Below are 13,268 nucleotides of genomic sequence, written 5' to 3'. Positions count from 1 at the left end.
TCTTTCTCCAACTTTAGAGAAAGGTTGCTTTGTCATTTTGCCAAGTAAACATGATTCGCATTTACCATAATCCTCTAAGTCAAATGGTTCTAGAATTCCTTCCTTCTGAAGTCTTTCTAAGCGTTTCAAGTTTATATGGCCTAATCGACAATGCCACAGATAGGTGAGATCTGAATCATCCTTTTTGGCCTTTTTGGTATTTATGTTATAAACTTGTTTGTCGTCATCTAATAAATAAAGTCCATTGACTAATCTAGCAGATCCATAAAACATCTCTTTAAAATAAAACGAACAACTATTGTCTTTTATTAAAAAGGAAAATCCCTTAGCATCTAAGCAAGAAACTGAAATGATGTTTTTAGTAAGACTTGGAACATGGAAACATTCTTCCAGTTCCAAAACTAGCCCGGAGGGCAACGACAAATAATAAGTTCCTACAGCTAATGCAGCAATCCGTGCTCCATTTCCCACTCGTAGGTCGACTTCACCCTTGCTTAACTTTCTACTTCTTCTTAGTCCCTGTGGATTGGAACATAAGTGTGAGCCACAACCTGTATCTAATACCCAAGAAGTTGAATTAGCAAGTATACAGTCTATAACGAAAATACCTGAAGATGGAACGACTGTTCCGTTCTTCTGATCTTCCTTTAGCTTCAAGCAATTTCTCTTCCAATGCCCCTTCTTCTTGCAGTAGAAGCATTCAGATTCAGAAGTGGGTTGACTGACCTTCCTCTTTTCAGACTTGGCGCCAGTTTGCTTAGTTGGGCTGGCCTTGTTGCCACCTTTCTTAGCATTCCTCTTCTTTCCAGATTTCTTGAACTTGCCCCCACGCACCATAAGCACATCTTGCTTATCACTTTTGAGCGTCTTTTCAGCGGTCTTTAGCATACCGTGAAGCTCAGTGAGCGTTTTGTCCAGACTATTCATACTGTATTTCAGTTTGAACTGATCATACCCGTTATGAAGAGAATGGAGGATGGTGTCTACAGCCATTTCCTGAGAGAATTGCTGATACAGCCGACTCATATTCCCAATGAGTCCAATCATTTTGAGAACATGTGGACTTACGGGCTCGCCTTTCTTAAGCTTGGTCTCAAGAATTTGCCTATGAGTCTCGAATCTTTTGACTCGAGCCAGATTTTGGAACATGTTCTTTAACTCACTGATGATCGTGAAAGCATCTGAGTTGATGAACGTTTTCTGCAGATCTGCACTCATGGTGGCGAGCATTAGACATTTCACATCCTTGTTGGCATCAATCCAACGATTGAGGGCTGCCTGAGTGACCCCGTCGCCTGCGGCTTCGGGCATCGCCTCTTCCAGGACATACTCCTTTTCTTCCTGCATAAGAACTATTTGCAAGTTCCTTTGCCAGTCAAGGAAGTTTTTCCCGCTCAACTTCTCCTTTTCGAGAATTGATCGAATGTTGAATGAATTGTTGTTTGCCATAATTAAAACTACAATTGAAAAGAATAAACAAATAAATAACCATTCACAGTTTCTCTTAATAAACTTAAATTCTAGCATACATGCATAATTCAATGTTCATTAAGCATTTTATTCAAGTTATGTGTTCCGGCAGGTGTGAATAAAATGATTCCAAGATCCTAAAATCCATTGAAGAATTAAGCACAGTTTGTCGACTTAATCCTAAAACATTTTAGGTAAGCAAAAGCCTTTTGCTAATAGTCTAGAAACTATTCTTGGTTGATAGGCACGTCTAAGAACTTATTAGGTAAACCTATCGATTTTGCCACGACATAAAAGGACTCCTTACTTATATCGTTGAGTTTCACCAAAACTAACATGTACTCACAATTATTTGTGTACCTTGCCCCTTTAGGACCAATAAGTAACACCTCGCTGAGCGAAAACTATTACTAGATTGATGTAAAGGATATCCAAGCAAGTGTATATTTTGGCATGGCACCTTTTAACTCAATTTTTAAGTTTGGAACTTAAGGCTCTTACTATGTTGGTTAGATTTTAAGTGAACTAAAATCCTTAATCATGCAACATAATCAAGCCGTAATCTCATGCATAATTAAGACATATTTAAAGCAATAAATAACTTAAAGCATGCATAAGATAAATGTGATCTAGTATGGCCCGACTTCATCTTGAAGCTTCAACTTCAAAGTCCGTCTCGAAAATCTCCGTGGGAGGCACCATTTTCTTCAAATAGGATAAGCTATAATTAAACTAATTACAACTATTTGATGGTACGCATACCATATTTGAATTGAAAAACAATTTTGGTACTTTAGACCAATTACATTCAAATTAATGGTACGCAGACCATATTTTCTGTCCTATTTGGGCCATACTAGTCACTTCATAACCTGCAAAACAGTATATATACAATATATACCATTCACCCATTCATTATCATGAATGGCCCACATAGCTGGTTAGTAAAACACATTATGCATCACATAAACATTTGCAGCAATTAATCAAGGGCACCAATAATCTACAAATTATTCAGTCCTTATTAATTCTAATCAAGTTGTTTTAACCTTAAGTATTTGTAGACCTAATCAAGAGTTTATGACTAAAAGGGCTCCCACTTAAACCAATAAATTCATATGATTTACTAATTTTAAACATAAAAATGTATTTCTAGTCTAACCGGAAACATACAAATTTAATTAAAATTTAAAGCTCATATAAATTTATAATTGAATCCGCTTATTTAATTTATTTTTCAGTCGTATTTAAATTAATTCATGATTTTAATTTTAGTAAAAGAATTAAAATAAATGAAATTTATTATAATTATAATATTCAAAATTAAAATCCAAGAAAACAATTTAAATTATTAATTTTAAAATTAATTAAAATTACGTAAACTGAAAATTTCAAATTAAAATTTAAAACTCGACAATCATGACATGACGAGCACTTGGGCTTGCGCCCAAGCCCCGTCGAGTGCACGACCCATCGATGTCCATAACACAATGTCGCAGCAGCCACGCGCAAGGCAGCAAGGCAAGCCACGCTTGCGCGCAGCCTGCCTGCCCATAGCATCGCAGCAGCTACGATGCTCCTCGCTCGCTCGCTCGCTCGCTCGAGGCCACGCGTTGTGGTGCGCAGAGTAGCGATCGCTGGGAGACCAGCTCTCGCTCGCTCGCGCGCCCACAGCGTGCCATGGCTTCGCCCCATCGCCCATCGCGCACAGCGTTCGACACAAGGCAGGGCTGCTACCTTGTGCTCGCGCGCCATCGCCTTGCTCGTTGCATTCGTACCGCGTGGGCGACGAGCTCCCTTGCTCGTCGTCGCACGCCCGCACTATACAACACCCCTTAAGGGTAACACGTAGCGTCCATTGCTTTGTGCGTGCAAGTTTTATGAGCGATTGCATAAAAATTAAAAAATTTGAATTCAAAATTATTGACGAATTAATAAAACATATTAATTTCATAATTTTAGGGCGAAAAATCGAAAATTTATTAATTAATTGATTTCCGATTAAATGGATTCAAGTCTAGGTCATAAAAATTTAAAATTTAACACAAATTTACAATTTTTATGGTGTTTTTTAATCATAGGTATCTAATTAAATTATTAACTAATTATGAAAATCAAATTAATTCTAAATTATTCCAATTTTCAACAAATTAATCATAATTACAAATTAGATTGCATAATTAACAAGGCTAGGCATTCAAACTTGTTAAACATATACAGTAGGTCAATCAAAAATTCAAGATTTATCAACAAGAATCGCAAATATTTAATTTAACATCTTAAATTTACGAAATTTTGCGTTCGAAAAACTAAAACCTCCGAAAAGTCATAGTTAGGCTTCGAATTTGAGAATTCTGGGTTCGGCCGAAAATTACTATTTTTGTCAAAAATTTAGAATGCCTTTTACACGCGGAATTGACACAAAATCACTCGATTTGGATGAGTAACAAAGAAACTGCCGAAAAACTGCGTACATATAATTAAATAAACGCAATTTGCAATTAATTAACAATTACGAAAATTAATCACCCCTTGTAATTCTTGCAAATTTGTAATATTTAACCATGTTTATGCAATTTAGATTATGAAAATAATAAGAGGCTCGTGATACCACTGTTAGGTTATGATACATATGACAATACATAAATCATGCGGAAAAACCATAAAGCCAGGAAAGCATATTATTTACACATAATCATTTAGCATAGTATAGATTCATACACTTTGTAGCGTGCCTTCCCTAGCTGCGCCCGAACCGAACAAGAACAAGTCTTTAGGACTCCAAGTGTCGCCCCTCCGTAGATAGTCCACAGTACGTCCGGATCCGCCTCAAGATTGACCAACTAGAATCGCCCTTAAGGTGCTTAGGAATTTTCGGCTATTAGTGCAAGAGAGTGGCTGAATTTTCTTTCAAAAACTTACCCTTTGAATACTACAATCGTGCGTATAAATTATGACCCTAGGCCTTTATTTATAGAGGTTTGGAAAGGGAATTGGAATCCTAGTAGGATACGATATAATTAAACTTAGAATCCTACAAGGACTCTAATTAAATAATCCTAATAGGAATAGGAATTTAATCACACACCAAATCCTAATAGATTTAGGAATTGTGCATGGACACAAGCACACACACGCACAGAGCCACGAGGGCGCCCGCACGCGTGCGCTCGGCCCACGCAGCCCACGCTGGGCAGTCTTGCCTTGGCGCGCTGGGCCTGCCTTGCGGTTGGCCTGGCGCTGCCTTGGGCTGGGCGTGCGCGCGTCCTTGCTTGCTGGGCGATGGCCTGGCTTCGTGCTGGGCCTTCGTCCGGCAGGTCTCGTCCGATGCTTATTCGTACGATACGCTTCCGATTAAATTCCCGGTTCCGGAATTGATTTCCGATACGAACAATATTTAATATTTCCGTTTCCGGAATTAATTTCCGTTTCGAACAAATATTTAATATTTCCGTTTCCGGAATTATTTTCCGATTCCGATAATATTTCCGATTCTGACAATATTTCCGTTTCCGGCAATATTTCCTATTCCGGCAATATTTCCATTTTCGAAAATATTTTCCTATACGTACCATGTTTCCGTTTCCGGCAACATCTACGACTTGGATAATATTTATATTTCCGATACGATCCATATTTCCGTTTCCGGCAATATCATCGTTTCCGGAGTATTTATTTCTTGCTTGTGACGATCTCAGCTCCCACTGAAACCAAGATCCGTCGATTCCGAATATCCATAGATAGAGTATTTAATGCCATTAAATATTTGATCCGTTTACGTACTATTTGTGTGACCCTACGGGTTCAGTCAAGAGTAAGCTGTGGATTAATATCATTAATTCCACTTGAACTGAAGCGGCCTCTAGCTAGGCATTCAGCTCACTTGATCTCACTGAATTATTAACTTGTTAATTAATACTGAACCGCATTTATTAGACTTAACATTGAATGCATACTTGGACCAAGGGCATTATTTCCTTCACATATTTTCTTCAATTCTTTCATCTTCCTTATTTTTATCATCCACTTTTATGTTCTCCATTTTCCTCCATAAATTTATTTCTTCTAGTTTAATTTCTCCATCTTTGTTATCTTCTTTAAGAAATTTTAGATTTAGAACTCACCTCTTTTCTCTTCCATATTTTCTTCAAATCTTGTAGCCTTTCATGTCTTGGGTCTTCGATCTTCAATGTAATCATTTTTTCAGCTCTGATACCATGATAGAAATTTGAGGACGCACGCGAAAGTTTTGATGTACCTCAAATCCTCAATTATATAACAAAATTGTATTTTCATCATTGATTACATTAATAAGAATTGTACAACAATATTTTCGAGAGCTCATGCCTCTCGCTTATCTCTTTGGTAGAACCCTTGTTTCTACTTTCTAGCGCTCATATTCCGTGGGAGCTCTCTTGATTAGCCCACCTCTCAATTTATGCACATACAACCTATTTATAGTGGTTGTATCATAGTTTCTAGATTTTTCTACACTTGTCATTTATCTAGATTTTTCTAACTAGATTTTTCTTAGGATAATTCTAGACATTTTCTAAGATTATTCTAGACTATAATTTACAATCATATTTCTAGACTTTTCTACACAATACATTTCATTATTATATTTTTACAAGTGTATTATCTAGATTTTTATAGATTAATATTTTAACAAAATAAATACGGCATATACCAAATTTCTACGCAACATGTGTAATATGTCAATCATGAAGCCTCTCGTCATCTTTGAGTCGTGAACCTAATTTTTATTTTTATTGAGTCGGGAACATTTTTTTTGGTCATGAACATATATGCTTCTAAATTCTAATGCTTAAACTCTTAACTAAACTTATTAGCCTTAAACCTAAAATTATAAACGGTTACTTATGTTCGGTTTGGAGACATCATCCTAACATATGATTGTATTACCATAATACCACTGGGCTCATTATATTTTTGGCTGGCACTTGGCACTTGGAAACCACTGTGTGTCTGGGTCCCAGAATAATATCCAAGCACGTTCAAGTATTCCTTCTACATTTTTACTACAATAGACTCCTAAATTTGACATTTTTATTTTGTCTAATCTCATTTTTTTTGGGAAGAACGAGCTTATCTCTCTCCTCCACATCCAGCAGCAGGGCTCATCTCAGAAGCTCTGTTTTGTTACTGTGTGTACGGGGATTTGCAGAAATCTGCATCCCCAGAAATCAAAGTTTTGTTCTTGGAGGAGGGTTTCATTATATTTTCTGAGGAATATTATAGGGAAAAGGGGGAAATTCAAAAAATGGGGAATGAAGAATCATCGGCGGCTAAAAATGGAGAAATTGAAACCGATGTGGTGATGAATGTGTATGACCTCACCCCTCTTAATCAATACACCTACTGGTTCGGTTTTGGAATTTTTCATTCTGGCATTGAAGGTTATTTCTTGTTTTTTTTTGCTTTAATTATTTGATATTTTCCTTGATTTCATTTGCTATTAAAATAAACAAATTTACTTCTCTCTATTTTTGTTGTCTCGATTGATTGTTTATGTGTTTGATCTGGGGTTTTTTTCCTTCTAGAATATGATGATTTGTTTCTCTCTAACAAATAATGGTCGTTAGGTTATTGCTTGAGAGGGGCCTTGATTTGGTTTTTGGCGAAATTGGTATTTCAGTTAGTTGAATTTTCCTGTTATGCTGTTAAGTTAATCTGTAGTTGAAGAGGACCTTAGTATTGTAAAAATTGTTGGGCAGTTATACATTTGAGTATTGATAAAATCATAAGATCATTCACTAACTTTTTAAGGGTGAAGCTCGAGCTCGCCACCGGATGAATATATTCAGATAATAGTAAGTCAGTCATTAGATGATGATTATGTAGTGATGTGTGCTAAAATGACCTAATGTTGGTGCTATAGTGAGATGGCACACTGTATAATCTTGAAGTTGTTTAGGCAGTGGAGAATAAAATATGTGTATTCTGGTTACAATGGGCCAAAATTAGGAATAGTTGTAGGTCAAGAGTTACAATAATTTGCTTAAAGTGAGTGAATTTCGCATTGGGAACCATGGATTAGAACCAGGACCTCCATAGTCTGTAAATCCAAGTTGGGGTCAAGAGTGAATCGAAGTTGGTGAGCGCTCTCTTTTACTCATTTCTGCATAATGAAACGGACACATTTTCAGGCAATGATGGTTGGAATTTACAGTCATTACACTGGAGATTAGCTATGAATCTATGATTGTGAGAGTGGCATATTGGTACTGGAGGTTTGGCTGAATTTTTTTGACCTGGAGAGCAAGTTGTCAGTATTTTTCTTTCATGTGGATCACTTATGTGAGAACCTGGGGCTGGATATTTTGGTGATATGAAGAAAAAAGAAAATTTGTTTTAGGCAAAAAATGAGTTGTGCATATGTGTCATCCCTGTTCCATATTTACACTTTGACATGACGGAGCCGACCCAGCCATCTCTCTTTAAGGTCATATAAGGAATATTGAGAACCTTCAAGAATGCTACGTATATAACTTGTAACTATGATTAGTGGTCCAGAAATGGAAAATAATTATTAAGAGTTAAATTCTACTTATTACTAGCAATTAGCCACTACTTCCCTTGTGTGGTCTCACCTGCTGATTCTTCCTATAACTATCAAAAACTTCTATGATACCATGAAATAACAGTACATTTTTAGAAGGGGGGAAGCAGTGCAATGACTGTAAAGGTTGGTGTATTTGGATTGATTTTTGTATTTAGAATACGAGTCTTCAAGCAAGATTTAATGGGGTCTAGAATACTTATGCTTACATTTTAAATGCTCTTACTTTATTAAGCTAGATTCATAATAAGATGATTTTCCTTGGACGTTGATGTTTTCTAGGTTTAATTGATTGATATCAGTGTATTAAAGGTGAACGGGTCTATTGACCTCATGGCACTAAACAAGGTGATTTTTGCAATTATTTTGGATGAAGAGAGTATATAATATGGTATAAATGATTGCATTACTATGATAACCGAATTTCTAGCTTGAGGTGATGATTACTGATTACGGGTAAATGTTCTTTGTATGAACTGTTTTTTTTTGGGAAGTGTGCACTTTGCTTTGCCTTGGAAAACACCTTCATCTCTTGCCTTATGCGTAGACCCCTATCACCTAAAATTGCTTTATGTCTTCTAAGTCATTGATTTATACCTTCCTTTAACTACCTCTAAATCAAACCCCAATTTGTGCATCCCCATACAACAGTTCATGGCATGGAGTACGGATTTGGAGCCCATGATTTCCCAGCAAGTGGGGTATTTGAAGTTGATCCAAGGAGCTGTCCAGGTTTTATTTACAGATGTTCTATTCCATTAGGTCGGACGAGTATGTCCCAATCAGAGTTTCGGTCTTTCATTGAACGAGTTGCCTCTGAGTATCATGGAGATACTTACCATCTCATCACCAAGAATTGCAACCATTTCACAGACGACCTCTCCTTTAGATTGACTGGAAAAAAGATCCCTGGATGGGTCAACCGTCTTGCCCGAACCGGTATGCCCTGACCTTTCTTTGTGTATTTGGTGAATTGGCCTTTCTCTTTTTATTTTTAGCTAAAGCATCTCATGTTGGAAAGTACTGTTTAGCTGCTGAAAGGTCTTTCATTTCGTGCATGCTTTTCTGATTAGGTCTTGATGTTTATGTTGCACAAACCATTTTGTTCTCCAAGAAAACTCTGTTATAAGGGTATCTCATGTTTTAACAATATGTTTCTATATCCTGTACAATTTTGGTTTTTTTTAATAGAAGTATAGGACTCATTTCTCTTGATGGCCTCTTGCAAATCACAAGTTGGACATGTGCTGTTTAGTTGTTGTATCACTTATTTTTCCAAAAAGTGGCCAACTTGAAGAATGTCTCGTTTGGCTCAGCTGCTAGCAATATGGAATGAGTTATGTGACAAGTGATACATACATATACTTCATATTGGGCTGTTTCATATCCATACATGCTGAAGTTTTGGTTTAGTTTCTGATGTCTCCATTTTTTGCTGCAATAACACGAACGACCACTGAGCCTTGACCAACTAGGTGAAGGTTCCAAATATAAAAACCTCGTCCTCAAGCTGTAAAGTAGAGCCTTCCATCTTCAACTTGGTGCTGAAAGTTTTTTGGGGGGTGAGAGTTTGAAACTGTTTATGAAACTTTTTTTTTGTTTAGAGTAACAGAAGATTATTTTTGGACGTACAGAAATGGTTAATAAGAATATTATTTTGGGACAGAGGGATTATTTACTATGAATAGTTATGCGGTTTATGCCATCTGCTTGAGGCAGGAGTAGTGGGACCCTCACTCTGGGGGAATTGGAGGAAATGGTCATATTTGGGATGAGCTTTGCACTTTCTACTCTTCGTTGAACAGCCATGTCTGAGCAACACTAACAAAATGCATTGGCTTGATTTCAGGTGCTGTGTGTAGCTGTCTGCTTCCTGAAAGCCTGCAAACTACAACTGTTAAACATTTGCCTGAGTACCATGAATGCATGGGTAAGTATTAAACTACATCCTTTGTTCTCTTGTTCTAGTTATAGTTATAGCTTTTCTGGATTAAAACTACTCCTTCGTTTGGTTTGTGATCTTTGAGGAATTTTGCTACAACACCATAATTATGTTTCACTATATTAATTTTAATACCATACCAATGTAATCTGTCTTTGGCTGTCGGAAAAAAAAATGAATATTTACCATTTAAGGGTAGTAACTAGTATTGGAAAGTTCAAATTTTAACTTCGTACAGTATAAATAGTGGCCGGTTAGTTTGGAACGAATTAAAGTAGTATTATGGTGTATTTTTTTGGGACAGAGGTTTTATTATTTATACTTGAGCCTTATGGGTTAATATGAATTTAGAAGATGGAATGGAATCATCGTCAGCAGACAGTCCTCGTGAGCACACTGAAAGCGAAGATACAGATCAAGATAAACTTCTGCTACAATCTCCGAGACCTGGATGTGGTGATGTTGCTTTTATAAGGGAAGCAGAATAACAGAGGTGCAACCGTTCTGTTAGCTTCTTGGATGTTCAGTAGACGAGTTCTTGCTAGCAAAGAGACCTCTAGTTGAGGAGCTCATTTAGTCCCACGATGTTCATTGATTCCTCGATTTCCTTCCCTTTTTGTATATTTTTGGCCTCTGCCTTGTTGTTGGAATTCAGTGAGTTGTATCATTGTGTATTTGTGATTTCATTATCTCATTGTATTAGTGATTTTCCTAAAGCTAATGATATTGATGGGCATACAAATGTTCTAATTGTATTATATTGTTCCGAGAGCTTTATGAACTTTTGCCCTTTATGTGACTCGTAATGATTTCAATCGATGTTTTTACTTTTTTGCGCATGATCTCCGAGTCTTTCACAATTGTTGAAGAAGTCGTTGAGTTTTTTTTTTTACACCTGAATTACTGAGCTAGGGTACATTACTGACTTTAGAATGGCCCCTCCATCTCTAAAGTAACATGTTACGTTTGAGACCAAAATTTGCCCCTTTGATAAAATTTGCAAGGGTGCATGCCGTATTGCTGTCATCTCTCTGCACCATCCCCAATGCGCGTATGGTGCAGGGGGATGCACGTACATTTACATGCACCTGCACCAAAACGCATAAATATTAAAACAAAAATAAAGCAAAAAACGAAAAAGAACGTAATAAACTAAACAAAAAGAACATAATAGGGTTAACGAAAAGAACATTAACCAAAACCTGAAAAACCACTAATGTTAACATACCAAAGAAAAGGTACAAAAATGAAAAGAACATATTCTCTATTGATAACCTATACAAAGAACAACTATTTTTCAAAAAGAACATCATGTGAAAATGCAATAGAAAAACAACATAATAAAAAATTAAGTATCGATAATATTATAAAAAATTAAAGAAAAAAGGGTAAAGAAGTTAAAAAGAACACAAAATAATTAAAGAACAACAACTTTTTCATAAAACACAAAGAACAAAATCAAAAGAATAAGAAAATAACAAAAACTCAAAATAAAAAAAATAAAAAAAAGGACAACAAAAAAAGGAAAAAATAATAACACACATGATAAAGAACAACATTTTCTCTTTCCTTATCAAACAAAAGAACATAATGAAAAGGACGAAAAGAACAACAGTTCTATGTTCTTTTATTAGTTGTATTTGTTCTTTTCAAACCATTTAGTGTTCTAATTAAAAAGACAAAAACGATAATATTTGGATGCACTTAAAACTAGATCTATATTTTTATTTAAAGGTATTTTTGTTCTTATCCCACACATCAGATCTTTGTTCTTTTATTAAATGTTATTTGTTATATTCAAACGATTTTATGTTCTAATTAAAAAGACGAAACAACGATTTTTTGATGCACTTAAAACTAAATCTATATTTTTTAGAGTATTTTTGTTCTTTTGCCACGAATCAGATTATGTTCTTTTTTAAGTGTTATTTGTTCTTTTCAAACCATTAATTATATGTTCTATTAAAATGAACGACAAAATTTTGAAGAACTTTAAACCAGATCTATGGTGTTTTTAATTTATTATTGTTCTTTTCCTATGCTTTATGTGTTCTTATTAAGAAAAGAAGACGAGACTGCAATGAAGTTGTTGAACTTAAAACCAGATCTACAATGTTGTTATATTCATTTACAAGTGTAGTTTGTTCTTTTAATAAATTGTGTTTTGATGGCTTAGGACTTAAAATCATAAAACTGTTCCTTTTAAAATCTTTTTTTTTCTTTTAATAAAAAAAAGTACAATAATTGTGTTACGAGTTAAAATAATATACTTCCTCCGTTCCGGAAATATTGCACCATTTGTTTTTTTACACTATTCACACTACGACTTTGCCCATTTTTAATGATTCGTACATAAGGAAATTTTAGTCACGTGGGGTCATGTTAGATTCGTATTGATATATATTTTCCAAATATTATTTTTTTTTATAATTTTACTTGCACACGATGTGAGATATTAAGAGTCAAAGTAAGGCTTAGAGGAGTAAAAGTCAACCATTGTGCGATATTTCCAGAAAGGAGGAAGTATATGTTCTTTTAAAAGTTGTTTTTGTACTATTAGTATAATTTATTTATTTTTTGAATTAAAAATGTGTTTTAATTTTATAAAAATAATCATTAACTATATCAAAAAAAAAATTCTAAAAATTTAAAAGAACAAACTATGTTGATTTTAAAGAACAAACTATGTTGATTTAAAAGAACAAACTATGTTGATGACACAATAAAAGTAAATTTATGAAAAGAACATCACAATTTGAAAAGAACATAAGAGGAAAGAACAAGGAAGCGTACCTTAAACACTTGATCAACATTTATCAGGAGCATCAATATCTTTTAATAAATCTTCAAAAACTGATCTCAATCCTCGGAAAATATCATGCTTTCCTATGATTCTATTGCTTCGAAAACTAGCCAAATTGAACTAGTATTTTTCTTAATTCACTCATTTTCAACTAAGGAGAAACATTCAGAAGGAATTTTAGAGAGAGAATAAGGAGAAAATGTATTTTTTTTAATCTTTCACTCACTATCTCACTCTTTCTCTCTCAAAAAATCTCTCTTATGTTGAGAGAATATAATCTTCTCCTATTTCTCTCTCTAAAATGTATTTCTAAAATTCTAAAATGACAAATGGTTATGAATCATAAGTAAAATATATATATATATATATATATATATATATATATATATATATATATATATATATATATATATATATATATATATATATATATATATATAGTTTTTCCTTTCTCCTTCTCTGTTCTTCTT

The 13,268-nt window shown here is 34.8% G+C and overlaps 1 protein-coding gene across 3 annotated transcripts; it reads left to right on the top strand.

The window, feature by feature from the left end:
• Positions 1 to 6,522: 6,522 nt before the first annotated feature.
• Positions 6,523 to 10,794, top strand: LOC110780090 (deSI-like protein At4g17486). 3 transcript variants are annotated; one of them, XM_056837091.1, is made up of 4 exons: positions 6,523 to 6,890; positions 8,705 to 8,992; positions 9,903 to 9,983; positions 10,350 to 10,794. In XM_056837091.1, the coding sequence occupies exons 1-4, from the start codon at positions 6,755 to 6,757 to the stop codon at positions 10,481 to 10,483; spliced, it is 639 nt and encodes a 212-aa protein (XP_056693069.1). In that variant the 5' UTR covers positions 6,523 to 6,754; the 3' UTR covers positions 10,484 to 10,794. The 3 variants fall into 3 exon arrangements, with proteins under 3 accessions (XP_056693069.1, XP_021840214.1, XP_021840213.1); XM_021984522.2 differs by having other exon boundaries at positions 10,300 to 10,440; XM_021984521.2 differs by having other exon boundaries at positions 6,525 to 6,890; positions 10,347 to 10,794.
• Positions 10,795 to 13,268: the final 2,474 nt, after the last annotated feature.

Source organism: Spinacia oleracea, chromosome 2, assembly GCF_020520425.1.
Source record: "Spinacia oleracea cultivar Varoflay chromosome 2, BTI_SOV_V1, whole genome shotgun sequence".
Taxonomy (NCBI): Eukaryota; Viridiplantae; Streptophyta; class Magnoliopsida; order Caryophyllales; family Amaranthaceae; genus Spinacia; species Spinacia oleracea.
Note: the sequence above shows the minus strand (reverse complement) of the source record. Positions and strands in the feature narration are given on the sequence as shown.